This window comes from Drosophila hydei, unplaced genomic scaffold, assembly GCF_003285905.1.
Source record: "Drosophila hydei strain 15085-1641.00,03,60 unplaced genomic scaffold, DhydRS2 tig00000063-arrow-pilon, whole genome shotgun sequence".
NCBI classification, from domain to species: Eukaryota; Metazoa; Arthropoda; class Insecta; order Diptera; family Drosophilidae; genus Drosophila; species Drosophila hydei.
In genome coordinates, this window is record NW_022045657.1 from 6,403,015 (window position 1) to 6,419,743 (window position 16,729).

At 40.9% G+C, this 16,729-nt stretch overlaps 3 protein-coding genes across 9 annotated transcripts in view; 2 read left to right on the plus strand and 1 right to left on the minus strand.

The window, feature by feature from the left end:
- LOC111601512 (rho GTPase-activating protein 100F) overlaps positions 1-9,539 on the minus strand; it is a 34,715-nt gene extending 25,176 nt beyond the window's left edge. For all 5 annotated transcript variants that reach the window (XR_002751557.2, XR_002751556.2, XM_023318108.2 and 2 more), the window contains exons 1-2: positions 9,440-9,539; positions 3,727-4,003 (exon numbers count right to left, since the gene is read on the minus strand). Coding sequence is in view for 3 of the 5 variants with exons in the window: in XM_023318108.2 (XP_023173876.2) it covers positions 3,727-3,813 (87 nt within the window). In the remaining 2 variants the exon portion in view is untranslated. The remainder of the gene's footprint in view (positions 1-3,726; positions 4,004-9,439) is intronic.
- Positions 9,540-11,512: 1,973 nt separating this feature from the next.
- Positions 11,513-13,293, plus strand: LOC111601514 (ferrochelatase, mitochondrial). Of its 2 annotated transcripts, XM_023318120.2 has the most exons (6): positions 11,513-11,529; positions 11,640-11,699; positions 11,753-12,140; positions 12,218-12,319; positions 12,377-12,698; positions 12,758-13,293. In XM_023318120.2, the coding sequence occupies exons 2-6, from the start codon at positions 11,663-11,665 to the stop codon at positions 13,082-13,084; spliced, it is 1,176 nt and encodes a 391-aa protein (XP_023173888.1). In that variant the 5' UTR covers positions 11,513-11,529; positions 11,640-11,662; the 3' UTR covers positions 13,085-13,293. The 2 variants fall into 2 exon arrangements, with proteins under 2 accessions (XP_023173888.1, XP_023173886.1); XM_023318118.2 differs by lacking the exon at positions 11,513-11,529 and having other exon boundaries at positions 11,556-11,699.
- A 191-nt stretch (positions 13,294-13,484) lies between these two features.
- LOC111601513 (solute carrier family 52, riboflavin transporter, member 3-A) lies at positions 13,485-16,724 on the plus strand. Of its 2 annotated transcripts, none has more exons than XM_030222921.1 (4): positions 13,485-13,990; positions 14,058-14,332; positions 15,309-16,458; positions 16,527-16,724. In XM_030222921.1, the coding sequence occupies exons 2-4, from the start codon at positions 14,238-14,240 to the stop codon at positions 16,722-16,724; spliced, it is 1,443 nt and encodes a 480-aa protein (XP_030078781.1). In that variant the 5' UTR covers positions 13,485-13,990; positions 14,058-14,237. The 2 variants fall into 2 exon arrangements, with proteins under 2 accessions (XP_030078781.1, XP_030078782.1); XM_030222922.1 differs by having other exon boundaries at positions 14,109-14,332.
- Positions 16,725-16,729: the final 5 nt, after the last annotated feature.

Here is a 16,729-nt window from a genome sequence, read left to right on the forward strand (position 1 = left end):
TCCTCATATTTTTATCTGGTAACTGATAAGTCATATATATTTCAGATTACCCTTAAATCTTAACACTTTGAGAAGCGGCCATTCTGAGCATAGGCTGAGTATATATTCTAAGTTTCCCATGTCTGCGATGCAAGTGAACAGGTGAATGGACAGCAAGAGTCTCTCTTTTCACTTCATAAATGATTCCATAGCATAGATTACCTAATAACTAAGCAACTTTAGAATTATTTTTATTTGCACAACATTTTATAGAAAATATTAAATTTCTTATTTCATTTCTTTTTGCAAAGCTCTTTTAAATTGCGTGATATTCAGTGAGCCATATTAGTTCTTGAAATATATTTTGAGCCACAATTTTAGTAAAATTTACTTCGATTGCACAGTACTGCCTTGTACTCCCTTGCGTGGAGTCGAATCGGAAGTAGCTTGAGCAGAAAAAACAAAATTAAAACAGAAGTTGGAGCAGCTCCAACAACTAAAATGTTTCCCAGTGTTTGTTTTGGGCAAAAGCTGTGGCCGCTGAATGTGCATTGGGCTCTGTATATGTATGTGTGTGTATATGTGTGTGTATGTGTGGCTGCGTTTCAGTGTGTTTGCAGCAGCCCCAACTGAAGCAATATTCTTATCTGCATTGAAGCAAACATTCTGCAAGTCTCTGCTCTCTCTCTCTCTCTCTATCTCCCACTATCTCTCTCTCTCTCTCAGTTGCTTTCTGTGTGTATGTGCCTATCCAGTGAGCTGCTCGAATGCACCCCAAATGCACCAACTGCTGTTGGCAGAGCTCTAAGAATCAAAAGGAGCTGCTGTTGCTGCTGCTGGCATTGCCGCTACTCTTGCCTAAATGTCCGCCATTTATTTGTGAATGACACTCAAGGAACACACAGAAAACTTTCAGTCAGTTAGACAGAATGCCGCATTCTGCGCCATCTTGAAGCGCGGCCGAAAGCGACAAGCCTTAAGCAGCCAGCCGAGCGGCAAGTTGATAATTGTCTACAGCGACTCTGAAGCGTGCCATCCGCAAATTGTTTTTCATCAGCTATCATAAAGCGCGCAGCAATTTGTCAACTAATTGCACAGATCGGGCTGTTCGCTGGCAGTTCTTGAGTTCGTTTTTAAATGAAGCTCCGACAGTTGATAGACAGCAGAGCAGTCGCCATCATTGTTTTTAATGAAATGCATGAAATTGGCTGCGTTCGCAACACGTATACGCCACATTGTGTGGCTTGGTATGCGAATATATCAAAATAGTTGAGTGCAGCCCGAGCGTTGCGTAATGAAATTCAATAAATTCATCAAGCGCCCTAGAAAAAATGCGACTTGAAATTTTTGTAGTCTCCATTGGATGCTGCTGAGTGCAGCAGCACATCTGTTTGCCAAATGGTGTCAGTTGCAGCCACATGCAGCCCAATCTCGGCTCCCGGCTCTCGGCTATTGTAATACAATATGCTGGCACGTTGCACAGCCTTCATTTGCCTGTTGGCTGCCATTCAACACCCGTCAGCGTGGCATGCGGCAAATCCAGCCACGTATGCCAATAGAAATGCCTGCGCATTTCACTTGAGTAACTTTAACTGTTTACAAGTGGCATGCCACAGCCAGCCGGCGGCAGGCAGCAGGCAGCAGGCTGCAGGCCGCACACAGCAGGCGGTTGATTCCATCAAACTTCGACATATTGCCTGGTGCTGTTGCATTTCAATTAAAAATTGTTTAACAAATCAATTTGCCAGGCCCTGACGTGAAACTCATCAAAGAAAGGAAAAAAATTATAAAAATAAATAGCGGCACAGCAGCAGCAGCAGCAGCAGCAGCAAAGAGCAACAAGCGCATTGCTACTGCAAAAGGAGCAGCCAAGAAAATGCAATTTAAAACAAATGCAGGCGCAGCTAAATATGCCACAAGCGTAAATTGAATTATTTATTCGCCAGACTCCCACAGGACGATCATCCCGACTATCGACCGAAGCCAGCACGCAGCAATGCTCAACTCCCATCCATGCTCGGCAGCTCAGCGACTAAATTAATTTATTTGTTAAAGTTTTTGACGGCTGCGCCAAGTCAAAGTTTATTCGTGGCATAAATGAAAATTTGAACAATAAAGAAATTTGTGCGAAGCACCGAATGTTGTACACTCTTCAAATCAAGTGCAGCAGCCACTAGAAATTAACTCTTAAGATTGTTCCTCTGTCATGACATTTCTACTCTGAGCTCTTTGCAGATGTGTCTTAGTATTAATGAAGATTCTTTCAGATCAAATCAAATATAACTTTAATTACGATAAAATGAAGCATTTCAGCCCAACTCTCAACTCTTTGTTAATTATTGCAAACTGCATAGCCTAGCTAATGTACCCTCTTCAAATAATCAATTTTGTGCACCGCTTCTGGGCGGCGGGTGTGGTTGCGCTGCATCTTGAGAAAATTGCAGGACCCAGGACGCAACGCCTTTGACTTTGTGATAAACTTTTGTTGGTTTTGTGTTAGCTGCGTGGCTCGAGTAGAAACGATTTCTGCCGCTTGGTTTTAGTTGGCACACTTTGAAGGCGAGCTGCCAACCAGTGTTTGCCATAGCTTTGTTAATGCCTTCAACTGTAGCTCCTCAGCGTCTGCTGCTGCTGCTCATAGTTGACAAATTCACTTGAGGAACTGACAACAAATCCTCGAGTCGTCTACCTGCTTTCATGCTACGATGCATTTAGTGCACGTTGTGCGAGGTGGAGCCTGGAAGCATTAGCAAAAAGTTATTTTAAGTGCTTTAATTATAAGTCGCCTGGATACAGCTTGCTGTCTGCTAAGATGGATGCCGTCGATGCACGCCGGCATTACAGTTGCCAAGTGATGCTTGGCTCTAGCGTCAGTTTATCAGATTTAGTTTCACTGAACACGATTATCAATTATTTTTCATGATTATCCTATAATTAAGCATATCGATTGAAGTTCATTTACATGACCACCTCAAATTAAGTTGTGCCAGCCAAGGATATCACTTAAAGTCGACACAAGTTCAATTAAGTTTAAACATGGCACATGACACATGGCACGCCGCACATTATATTGACACACGCTCTACTCATACATATATGCGTATGTACAGTAAAATGTATGTACACATACATAATGAATTTACGTACGAACACGCCCACCGCAACTCGCAGCCTCAAAATATGTAAATCACATTTTGCAATCAAGCGGCATTGGAAGTCAAGTGAAGCGTTCAATATTTAATTGACACTAAAGAAGCTCATTTTAAAGTCATTTGTTTCACTACCAGAAATATACACAATAATAATTATATTAAATAAGTAGGTACTTAAACCAAGTTAGATATTAAAATTTCAAATAATAATTCAAATAAAATATAACAAGTAATAGCGCTCTAGCTGAGACCGAGGAGATACCCTGAACTCTGCGAAGAGCTTGATCTCTGCTATTTGCTATACTATGGGAACTTAATTGTAGAATATATGTTGTTTTAAATGCATCTAAAATGAAATCTTTCGCGCTTAAAAATAATATAATATAATATATATGTATATATAGCGCGTACGGTAGGAAAGACGGTCCGTCCGTCACGGAAAGACAGACGGAAATGGCTCGATCGACTCAGACCGTCGACCTCATTTGCCACGTCTCCTTTTGCCTGTCACAAACATTTTCAGGGTATCAGATCAGATTACAGAGCATAGCCTAGCTAAAACGTTTGCTTTATGTTTTGATTAAGTCGAACTCACCTTTCTACGTCCACAACAAAGCATTCTTCGCACACGCGAATTTCCAGTAGCTGCTTTCAATCGAGTAAACTTCTTCTTCCACTGCATTTATGAGTGGGGATCCTTATGGGGAAAGTGTTTCTTCTGCTGCTACAGTTGGGGCATTTGTGGCCCTGGCTGAAGTCTCGAGAAAAGTGCCCAGGGGCGTGATCGCGTTATCGACTTAATTTTACTAAAATTCATTAGCTTAGTCTATATTAAAATGCAAGTTCGATTAATTCGTTGCTCGTATAGTATGCTGCAGAGAAAGAGAGAGAGATAGAAGAATATATATATTTAATTATTTATTATTATATTTGCTATAGTGTTTAAAGTTTCAAACTATCAAACTATGGCCTTCGGCTAAGACAACACCTCATCCATTTAGCTTGGATTCGAGCCCGCAGCCTCTGACTGAGCCACTGAGACACTCGTCAGCCAGAGACTGTCTTAGACTGCGTAAACAAATGAGAGTTGTGCCTGACAATGCCAAACTCATCAGAAAGTATTTACTGTCACCTAATTGTCAGCAAGCAAACGCAATTTGCATGCCTTTGCGGGACAGTGTGAGACTTAATGAAGCTCTGCCATACTGCTGGCAGGCAACGGCTGACAGGCAACAACACTTTGAAACACTTTACTTTTGAGTTGTAGCTGCTCAGACATGTGTCATATGCATTTGCCTGACATCCATTGAGGCAGTTTTGGAGAGTTCCACACTTGCCATCAGCCATTCACCAATACAAGCAATACGACAGCCCACAGCCCACAGCCCACAATCCACAATCCACAGCCCACTCACAGTCGAGTATCGAGTAGCTGTCTGATTTCACAGCTCCGATAATACGTTGTTTGCACAGCTCTCAGAGTATTGTAATCAAATTGTGCCACGGACAACTATGATGCCTGAAAGTGTTGCACTCCTAAGCAACGATAAGAAATCTATTTTTAATCCCAATAACAGCGTAAAAGCGAATAAATTCAAATTGCAGCGAGCTTAGCAACTTAATCATACTCGCATCTCTTCGAGCTTGAGCACATTTAATTAGTCTAAGTTCTTCAAATTAAGCCCAATCCATTAGTAGCACTTAGCGTTGATCCTATCCAAAGACAGACAAATAAATGCATTCACACACAGTTCGATCTTTCCAAAATCCAGCTATATATGTTGCAGTCAGCTGTCTGTCATTCAAATCTAATTGTGCAGGTGTGAATTTCTTCTTTAAAGTAGCCATAGCCTGCTTACACCATATACAAAATTTGAGCTCTGCAGCTGATTGTTCCTTATAAACTATGTTTCAATATAGGTACAATGGTCGTCATCTAACTAAGTAACTCTGTGTTATATATTAAAGAACTAGTATATATTTAATATATATTCTGCAATGTTTTTCTGACATTGTTTATGCATCATCCGGATCCAAATTCAATTGTAAATATTAATTTAGCGATCAAAGTTGTAAAATTTTTTCTGTAGAATTCTGTTAAAAAGAAATTTTGATTGGCAGTAAAAAAAGAGAAAAGCAATAACTGACTTCAGGTAACCAGAGGAACTGCTATTAAGATATAACCAAAATCGAATAAATGTAATGAATTAGTTTTACGAGACTATTTTTATGCAATATCAAGTCTATAGCTTTTTATCTAAATATCTATGTCTATATCTATATTTATATCTATATCTATATCTATATATATCTATATCTATATCTATATCTATATCTATACCTATATCTATATCTATATCTATATCTATATCTATATCTATATATATATCTATATCTATATCTATATCTATATCTATATATATTCAAATATATTTGCCTGTTAAATACATTAGCAATATTTTAACCTTCTCATCCACTTTCAATGGGTTCTAGCTACAAAAAGCGTCAGCATTAGATTAATTAAATATACTTTATGTACAAAGCAAACACAAACAATAACAACGAAAATCACGTTTATAACCATAGAAACTAACCACAAATGAAAGAAATACTACCAATCGTCAATGTTCATTGAAGCGAGTTTAGGTTTCTCATCGAATCAACTCACAATTACCTTTTACAGTTGCCAGCTTTTGTTGTAAAATAGAGATTCAATTATTTTAATCGATATGGTATATGAATAAAATGTATATATTTATCAGTCTACTTTCTGTCTGTGTCCATGTGTGTGTGTTTGTTCGTTCTTGGCACTTGAAAAGGTCCATCTACATAACAAAAGATTCATATTCATGTTGCTCTAACAACTATTATCGAAGCCAGAGCAAGCGACTCTCGTGGCGTTCCCAACTGTTGCCAGAACCCTGCGGCTGGAATGAACGTTGATATAATTTTTAATTAAAATGCATTTCCAGTTGCCTGGTCGAGCTAACAGATCCAGAGACCGGAAGAAACACAAGGGCAACGCTTAGCTGCAAAAGAGACAACGCTGCAACGCCAAGCTGCTGTAGGGAACTTGTGCAACCGTTTACAAAGATTTTTATTCTGTTTGCTGCGATTACGTTGCTCCCAGGATTGATGTTATTAACGCTACAAATCCCTAGAAAAATACAAATACACGCTATTAGCCGGAACTTGGGCGATTAGAGTGCAAGTTCGGTTTATGTGCCTGCATATGATTTTGTCAAAAGACTTGCAACCGCAATGCCAAGTGCCGCAACGACCACGACGTTGGCAACGGCAAATCAGCGTCAAAGAATTTTTAATTAAGTAGTAGCTGTAGAAGCAGTAATAGTAGCAGCCAAGAGAAGGACTTTTGCCAGCAGCTCGGTTACCATGGTTAGCGTTAGCCACAGCCACGGCGATGTCGTCTGCCAACGTCGTCGTCGAGGCGGACACGTCGTACGAACTGGGCCAATGGAGCTATGTGGCTGGCACTTAGCCTACGACTCCAACTGAGATTTTGTTGCCATAAAACAGTTTGCACAGAGAGTACGTCCTTAATCCACCATTTTCCCATTCCCCGTTTGCAGTTTGCAATGAAAAATGTTGCAATAGTGCAGAGGACATTTAAATATGCTGCTCGTATGCCATACCTAAGGCCATATCTGTCTATGTGTGTGAGTGTGTGTGTGTGTGTGTGTGGGTATGAGTCCAGCTGTGCTATGACAACTGACTGCTGAGCAGCTTCCGTTGCAACAATGCCAGCCAGGCACCATTCAATGACTTTCAGCTGCGCCCGTTGGTATGCAACATTTTTGTTCATAATTTCTAGACAAGAACTGACTGTGTCTACTCTCGTGTGCGTGGCTGCAAGTGTGTGCGTGTGTGTGTGAGAATAATAGCCACGGCACTGACATGCAAATGGAGCTACACGATACTTTGTGTCAAAGCAGCAACAACATGACGACAAAATGCAGCAATCAGCCAAGAAAAATGTCTTCGGGTGTTGATGGAACCTACAACATTTGCAACAACAACAACCACAACAACCACAACATCCTCAACAACAGCAACAGCTACAACTGTCACAATAGAAACATTTATTACTGCAACTCTTTTGGTAGACCCGTTCTGTATACGCACTCTTAATGACATCATGAATTTCGCCCAAGTTACACTGGAATAAGTGAGTGGGTGGGTGCTTGATAAAGTTCCGCCCACGTGGACCGTAACAAAAATATAATAAAATTCAGCAACGAATCAATAGCAATATTTGCTCTGACCAAACATTGAAAGCTCTTAGACATTGAGCTCTTCTTCCATTTAGATAGGCATAAAATTGTAATAATTGATTGGTTTTTGTTACTTTCCGATGCATAAGGAAACGGAGTCAATTTTTAAAAATATATAAAAAATGTGTAGATAATTCTGGAAGTAAAGTGGGTCGAAGTCAGTTAGTAGTAACTTGGTATATAGATTATATCTCTGTTTGACAGAAAGATTACCGATGAGCACGATCTCATGGCTGCATTTTCTCAGCAGAGGTAAAGGACAGCGGTGAAGTGCCAAACACTCAGCTACCTTCCACTAAAACGATTCTTTGTATATCTACACTGTAGGATTATATAGTAGATATTTAAAAAAAGAGAACAATCAATCAAATTGTTTTGTCTTGCAGACAGAGAAATAAGTGAACAATTGATATCCTTGTTTGTTGCTCTATTAGATCCGAACGCATTACGAAAGAGAGAAGTAGTCCTGTCAGCTGCAGACGGATAAGCAATTCGTTGTTGGTGCTTTGGAAAAGATCCTTCAATATATTGATGGCTTTGTTCCTGGGCCAAGGCATTAGCTTGCATGTGGCACCAGCCTAAAGGCAGTCTGACAAACAACCGCCCAGCTCCCAGGCCGCCAAGGGACGACACTGACATTGCCATCGACCATGCACCATGGTTACAGGCAGCGGGTCTAGACTCGCAGCGTACCTTTGGGAGTTATCACCTTGAAGTTGGTCGTCGCACGTGCATCGAGCAACAAAAAAAGTCGCAACCACAGCAACCAGCCTAATTGGTGGCCGACAGTTGTTAATGGAGCGTGGCCAATGGTTAAACTAATTTCAACCAATTTGTTCACTAATACAGCGTCTACTGCACTAAATGCATCCCACGAGGCTGGCATGTCTGGCCAAAGCAAACAGGTACAGGTACAGGTAAACTAATGAGAGGCTAGTGGCTAGCCGAAAAAAGAGACAAGGAAATTAATAGAGATTACATGTCTATTGCTGATGTTAAATGTAATTTAAAGAACAATTCACATTTAGAATGGAGTTGGGGATTTGTTAAAAATAATATCAATGGATGGGATATCTTGCATCGAGTATATATCTATAGTATAAGCAGTTTGTAGTCAGTGCTCTGCGCTGCGCATCTGTCAAAGGAAAAGTTTTTAATGCTACTTAAAGTCAAAGATATCGATCTGAGTATCTGATGTCTGTTATAACAATGGAATTCAAGAATTTCTAATAATTCGAACAGTTTCAATGCTCTTTTATATTTGTAAACATTCAAGTTATGTTGCCCCTCAACTTAAGATATGACAAAAACTTTTCCATGCCAGATTACAAAGAAAACATTTTTATCCGAGCTGATATTGTTTCAAATGTTAAAGATTTGAAATCATAACTGTGAATTTAGTGCTGTGAGCGTTAAAGTTTTCCGTTTTTTTTTTGTTTTTTTTTTTTTTAGAATTTTTGCTGTTTTGTTCAAATGATTTTTCCGCTTTTCTTGTAAAATTGGAGCAAAGCTCTCAACTTTTCCAATGTGCTGCTAGGGAACTAGTTGGGTGGCATTGGCCGGGCTCACAAATGAGGCTGAGCGCAAAGCACTGGAGAATTAAAAACGTTCTGCTGATTGTTAATATCGTGGACAAAGTTTTTCCATTGTTTTCCGAGATTCTTATATACACAGCCCGGTCAATTCGATTGAAATACTAGTTATGATAAAAGTTGTTAGAGGTACAAAGAGAAAATGAGGTGCAGCAAAACTAAATTCCATCTTAGTCTGATGAAGCATAAGAGCTTACAGGTTTTCCAATTCTTAGATTAGCAAAGTATATGAATATCATCAAATGTGTTTTCAATATGTTTTCTACTTTGACAATTTTTTTTATTTATTTAAAAAGAAAAGCTTAACAATTGAATCCAATTAACCCATATTATAAAATCATAAGCAATCTAATTATTGGATGATTGTATCCTTAGCGAATTTCTACAATAAAACGTTTCAAATTCGTGTGGTCGGTCGTCTCACCTAAACTGCGTTGCCTGGCCTGGTGGATGCTTGGATGACCGGTTGCCTGGATACCCGGATGCCTGGATGCTGTTTGTCGTTTCGTAAGCCTTACGAGGCGTTTTAGAGAGAATTTATGAGAACTGAAGTCACAAGCAGCAGCAGCAGCAACAACAACAACAAAGATCGCTGCTTGGGGTTGCCGGCGGGGACAGCGTTAAATGCAGGTGCAGTTGGCGAGGCTTTTGCGGCTATGTTGCAAATGCAAATGCAATTGCTGTTGCTGTTGCTGTTGCAGTTGATGATGCCGCGGCAGTTGCTGATGTTTGCGTAGGCGTTAATGACAAATTGCTGGTTCGGTGGTCAATGGCACGCGGACTCATCCTTCGATCCTTTGCACTTTTAACATTGTTCGTTCGCTCGTTTCCGTTTCACATTTTGCTCGTTGCTGCTTTTGCTGCTGCGGCTGCGATGCTGCTGCATTTTTTGCGTAACTTGTGAGCTTTCTTCGCTTTTGCACATTTCACAGTCAATTTAAACATTATTTTACAGCCAGGACCTTGAAAACAACGCTGAATAACGCGTTTCTGCCTTAGAATCCTTTCAGTTTACCGATTTTTTCTTTAACTGCGTCCAATTGATTTTTGCGCGTGTATGTGTGAATGCATGTAGGAACGGTTACGCGTGTGTATCAGTGTGTGTGTGTGTGTGTGTTTCTTTTTCTATGTGTGAGCGCGTGATAATGTGTAAGTGGGAGCAGGCAACGGAATGCGTCCGAATGGCAGTGCGGAGCTTTTGCTTATGAGCCGCGTTTTACTACGAGCACAATGCTTTTGGCCTGAATATGCGAATTTCCTGCAGTGCTCGTACGTTAAAAGAGCGCAGCCCAGCACGCATATATACATATACGTGTATATATATACAAATGTGAGTGTTGTGTGTGTGGGTTTGAATTTCAGTATAATAAAATATCCTGTTTGGGCAATGAGCGAACCAGTGAGTGCTTTAGCGAGTGGTTCCTATTGCGCATGCCCTAAAAATTTGGAGCAAGTTGCCGCTGCTGGCTATTAGTGGGCGAGAGCGAGCAAAGGCGATAACACTAGCCACCCACCCCACAGCAATCCACCACCATCAGAGTCGTAACCGTTCAAAGTCCCTCATGCTTAGTTCGTGTGGCTTTTTTCGCTTTATTTGGGGGCGGCTGACGGCTTTTTGTTTAGAGCACTTGTGATTGTTGTTTTAATAAAGCTATTTGCATCACTTCACACGCATTAGTTTTTCGGCATTTTTTTATTTTTTTTTTATTTTTTGTTTGTTTTTAATTTTTTTGTTTTATTTTTGCTTAGATTTCAACAATTTGAATGAGTGATTGATAGATTGATGAGCGGCAATGACTCACTAAACTGAACGAATCAACTGATTCCCTGATTGTCGTTCGTTACAATTTGCTACCACAGTTAGTTTTATGTTATGTTCGTTATATCTACGCCATTAACATTCTGCTAAACTGTTATTTACAACTTGGCTTTTGTATTTTATAATCATATTTGCTTCGAACTATCAGGAAACCCATATATAGTACTTCGAATTGGAAATTATCAGGATAGACAATTAAATTTTTATATTTAAACTATCAGATATAGGCAAACTAGTTTGAAATTTGAATTGAAACAGCTGCTCTAGGGTTCCAGAGAACTAACTCAAAGCAACTGTAGAAATTTTAGCAGGCAGCTGTTATTTTACATTATTCGATTGGTTTCTTAGCAGCGATATCTTTTGACGAAAACCGGTAATGGGGATGAATTTGAGAATCAGATGTGAACTGTTATCGACCAAGTCAGCTATTTATCAAAGACCATTTAAGCATTAACGGTAACCGGTTAAGCATATCGTCCATCTGGCAGCTCTATTACACTATTCCACATACCATTCACAAAAAATACCAAATTAACAGAATTAGACCAAGCAGTATTTACATAGTTCTCTGTTAATAAAGATTTAGTATATGTTATTGTTGTGGTCACTGTTAAATAAAATTTCCAACTGGACGGACTTCAATTTTAATAAAAATTGTTTCTTATTGCAAACTCATTGTATTGTATAAATTAAAGGTAAATAAAAGCAAGACACTTAATATTTGTTTTGCAATTTTAAATATTTGACGTAGACTCTTGCATACATTTTTTACAAAAAAAACTTGCAAAAATAATTCCGGTTGCAGTTTGCCCGAATTAGTTGCATACAATGTTTTTGCATAACAGGAGTCTGTGCAAGGTGGCAAGTAAGTAGCTTAATGCCCTCTCCATATCATCAATTTGACTATTCTAATTGTAGGCAATGTTGCGAATTGCGCCACGAGCAACGTTCGCTTCAGCAGCCAGAAGCCAAAGACTGCAATCCTCATGCTGAACATGGGCGGACCTCAGCACACGGATCAGGTGCACGACTATCTGCTGCGCATCATGACGGATCGCGATATGATACAGTTGCCAATACAAAGCCGACTCGGTCCGTGGATTGCGCAGCGTCGCACACCAGAAGTGCAAAAGAAATACAAAGAAATTGGAGGCGGATCACCCATATTGAAGTGGACGGAGCTACAGGGCCAGTTAATGTGCGAGCAACTGGATAAATTATCTCCATCTACGGCACCGCACAAGCATTACGTGGGCTTCCGCTATGTTAATCCCTTGACAGAGAACACGCTTGCACAAATTGAAAGGTCAGTTCAGGCAGCAAATATCAAACACGTTTCTAGAATTTTAATTTTAATGTTTTTTATTTTATCTTTTGGCACAGTGATAAGCCGGAACGTCTAGTACTCTTTTCACAATATCCGCAATACAGCTGTGCCACATCCGGCTCGAGCTTCAACTCAATCTTCACTCACTACCGAAACAAGTAAATGGTCATGGATCATAGGAAAGATAGAATATTAATCCAATTTCCAATTCGTAGCGCACTGCCCGCTAACATCAAATGGAGCATTATCGATCGCTGGGGCACACATCCGTTGCTCATCAAGACCTTTGCGCAACGCATACGCGAGGAGCTGGCGAAGTTTGTGGAGACCAAACGCAATGATGTAGTAATACTCTTTACGGCGCACTCGCTGCCGCTGAAAGCAGTGAATAGAGGTGATCCGTACCCTTCTGAAATCGGTGCTAGCGTGCACATGGTAATGCAGGAGTTAGGTCAAACCAATCCCTATAGCTTGGCCTGGCAGTCAAAGGTGGGACCGTTGCCCTGGCTGGCGCCAGCGACAGATGATGCCATCAAGGTAAGCCGTAAGTTGACATTATACTGCCGTGGCAGGCGCTAATACCAACTTAATTTCAGGGATATGTCAAACAGGGTCTCAAGAACTTCATACTTGTGCCAATTGCCTTTGTCAACGAGCACATAGAAACGCTGCACGAGCTGGACATTGAATACTGTGACGAACTGGCTAAAGAGGTGGGCGTTGAGGAAATACGTCGCGCTGCTGCGCCCAATGATCATCCACTGTTTATAAATGCATTAAGCAGCATCGTGGCTGATCATCTGAAGTCTGAACAGCCGGTTAATCCCAAGTTCTTAATGCGTTGCCCAATGTGCACCAATAATCGCTGCCGCGAAAGCAAAAAATGGTATCAGCAGCTGTGCGCCCAACGAGCTGCCATTTAATTTATATGATATTCACATAATACACCAGCAGTAATGCATTTCAAGTGATTTAGCTTCAAGCTATCAATGCAATTTTCATCAAGTTATCAATTGTTTCGCTTATAAGCATTTCATTAAGTGGGTTCCGGGGATATCGACTGCAATCGATTGCGAGTCCATTTGAGCAATAAAAAAGACACTGCATAAACAAACAACAACCGTTTTCTTTTTACTTCTTTCACTCACATTCACTGTAACATATGCGCTCTCTATCTGTGCCGCTCTCACATGTGCGTTGCTATACCATGCACAAGTAACACTGTCCACGTAACTCAGTGACGTCACTACTTTAAAATTCTGTGTGTTCCGTTGAGCAGAATTTATTTCTATAAATCTGATGTATGGGACTGATTCAGTTTTATTAATATAAGGACTGTACGTCAAGTATGTTGAACAACTTGCCAGTCGTTACAGTACGGCACATACATTATACAATTGTGACGTCATATTAATAGTCATACACTTGAGCATTGAATTGCGGTCACGCACAATGCGCTACATTCGCTTCTTTAACGACGGTTTATTTTGATCAGCTGTTTGTACGTCACTTTTGTCATTTTTCAAATTCTGTATTTATGGTGGGCACATCAAAATATAAATTCTAATGGCCAACGGAGCTCTTTTAGCCCACACGCGTCCCTCCGAAGTAGCCACTATCCGTAAAATTATTTAGTTTGTATAATTTTTACGCATGACAAGTTGCATAACTGTACAACTTCCAATGTACTGCAGCTCCAGTCTCCAAATCCCAACAACAATCACAGGAATTTGAAGGAATCAGCAAAACAAATAATAGCAACAATATACCCAATAGCGAAACTGGATACAGAAGAAGAACGCTCTCGACTGCCAATCACTTACACATATGTATAGAAACATATGTATTTGAGCGCGCACCAATTAATTCACGCTCCAAATTGGCTGGCAATCAAAGCTTTCTAATTTCGTTCTGATACTGAGAAGTCTGTCTACCCCATTGCTACAGCCGTTCCAGTACGGAATCTAATGAATCTGATGTAGCATACGCTGTGTAATCTAATCTCAACATCGGAATATTGATCGTAAATTAATTAGTGAAGCCCGCTATAACTCTTGAGTATTTTTACCCAGCGTTATGACTGGAGCAAACAATGTTACCCACTCCGCTGCAGTATACTCGGTGCTCTCAACGCCTAACCACGCCGGAGCGGATCGCAACGATTTCGGCAGGTAAGCCCATTGCCCGTTTATTTAATGTAATGAAAACCTGTTTCAAAACACATACGTATGTATAAGTGTATTGCCAGCTGAGGGCTTTTCAAACTGTTTATATATTTAGATATACAGAGATGAATTGGCGCTCTCTCACAGTCATCCCATCTAAGTTTTGTTTATACCCAGTGTGACGTTGTGTCCATTAAACAAATCAGTTGTTATCAGCGAATTTGAAATACGTGTAGAAGTCCAAGTAAGAATTCATCCACTTCAGTTTAAAAGCTGGAGACGATCACGTTCCTAATTTCATTGATTAGATCTGATACGATTCCGATGGTTTCCGAATAAACATAATGCTAGCGGGCTGGAGTAAAAGCAGTTTATTATTAATTAAACATGAATGTATACGAATTTCTGAATATCGCGATATATGTTTATAATATATTGATATATAAAAAACTCTCTTAGAATTATTAGGCAATTCGCTTATAATATTTCAACAGAGGTCAACAATCTAGGTTTAGCTTACTTGCCTGCATGTCTATAGTATAGTATACCTCTATAAAAATGCCCCGTCAGCCGTAATAAAAAGTATATATACGTACATTTCTACCAACGAACCGCAGAGCCATAAGTTTTCACTATCTTTAAGTTTAACAAGCATGTGAAAGTGTAAATACGCTTTCACAACGAATCTGAAATACACTTAATCTGAAATGTCTTACATAAACAAAAACCATATTTTGCAGCTTGAGACTCATACATTATTTTAACAGTTATATAATCCATGTACTTAATTGTAAATACTTTTTTTATTAAATTCCCAAGTTGTTTATCTTTATACGCTTTCCGTCCCGAATTTCACAATTCGGAGTCCAGTGACCCGCTGGCCTCATTCCCGTAGACTTAGGCCAAATTCTAAGCACATCAGAACTATAGAGCACAATGTTGTAACGGCGTCTTATCTTAATAATTTACACACCATTCACAGATGCGCCACAGACGAGCCTAGTGAGCTAAGCGCGTTCTTCAATTGGCGCTTCATTATTAAGAAGATGGAGCCCAAGAGCGGTGGCTATTTTAAGAATCGCAATGTGATTGTCGATCTGCTTGCCATATGTTTCGGCATCGGTACCTGGCTGGGCGTTAACGGCACCTTTATTCAGCTGCCGCTGCTGGTTAATGAAGCACCCGAGGGCTGGAGTCTGCCATCCTATCTGAGCGTTATGGTGCAGATAGGCAATCTCGGACCGCTCCTGTACACGGTGTATCAAAAGTTCTCACCAAGGAAACTGAATGATGGCTGGACCATACACGCAGTCCTGATGATCGGCACAATGTCCTGCCTCTTCACCGCTTTTTTCTACAACCGAACGGCGAAGCTGGCAGGCAATGATCACAGCGTAGCGCTCTTCATACTGACCATCTTTACGGCACTCAACGCGTGCACCAGCTCAGTGCTCTTTATGCCCTATATGGGCCGCTTCAAGGAGCAATACATAATCACCTATTTCATTGGCGAGGGCCTCAGCGGTCTGCTGCCCAGTGTTACGGCTCTAGTGCAGGGCATTGGAGGCAGTGGCAGCTGCGTGCTGGTCAATGAGACCGAGTCGGGCGAGGAGATCTATCAGAAAGTATCAGATCCGCCCTTGTTCGACACTAAGGTATTCTTTTTGATATTATTCGCCTTGATGGTGCTCAGTTACATCGGCTACACGTTGCTTAATCATCTGCCACTGGCGAGGCGCGAGTATGCCCAGGTGACCGTGAGCAAAGGCAACAAATATGAGTATGGCCAGGACGATAACCAGCCGCAGGTACAAAAGCTTAGCTCTTGCCAGTACGGTGGCTTGCTGTTGCTCATAGGCACCATTTCTCTGTTCAGCAATGGAATATTCCCTAGCATAAAGTCATATTCGAGTGCACCTTATGGAACACGCGCCTATCACCTGTCGGAGACGCTGAGTGCCATTGCCAACCCGGTGGCCTGCTTTCTGGCCATGTTCCTGTATGTTACATCTCTGCGCATCATCTATGTGCTGTCGGCACTGGCTGCGCTACTCACCAGCTACGTATTTACCACCGCGATACTTAGTCCATATCCGCCTCTTTACGACGAGACTATTGGCATAGTGTTGGTGGTATGTTTATAGCACCTAAGTTTCATGGAATTTACCCAGTTCCTATCCGCCTTATCTCGCCTTTGCAGGTCACCGCATGGACGTTGTTAATCGGCGTGGTCAGCTACACCAAGCTGGGCATCACAACTGTAATGCGTGGCCAGGGCGGCCAATCGTTGGTTTGGGTGGGCGCCATCACTCAACTGGGCTCGGCCATTGGTGCCCTCTCCATATTCTTCGCCATCAACTACACGCACTTCTTTCAGGCCGCTCAGTCGGGTTGCTGATGAAC

Excerpts from the sequence above, each read along its gene's own strand:
- LOC111601514 (XM_023318120.2), top strand. The coding sequence starts at position 11,663 with ATGTTTTTGCATAACAGGAGTCTGTGCAAGGTGGCAA. Across the intron at positions 12,141-12,217 it reads ACGCTTGCACAAATTGAAAG|TGATAAGCCGGAACGTCTAG; the intron begins GTCAGTTCAGGC and ends CTTTTGGCACAG. Across the intron at positions 12,699-12,757 it reads CGACAGATGATGCCATCAAG|GGATATGTCAAACAGGGTCT; the intron begins GTAAGCCGTAAG and ends ACTTAATTTCAG.
- LOC111601513 (XM_030222921.1), top strand. The coding sequence starts at position 14,238 with ATGACTGGAGCAAACAATGTTACCCACTCCGCTGCAGTATACTCGGTG. Across the intron at positions 14,333-15,308 it reads GATCGCAACGATTTCGGCAG|ATGCGCCACAGACGAGCCTA; the intron begins GTAAGCCCATTG and ends CACCATTCACAG. Across the intron at positions 16,459-16,526 it reads CTATTGGCATAGTGTTGGTG|GTCACCGCATGGACGTTGTT; the intron begins GTATGTTTATAG and ends TCGCCTTTGCAG.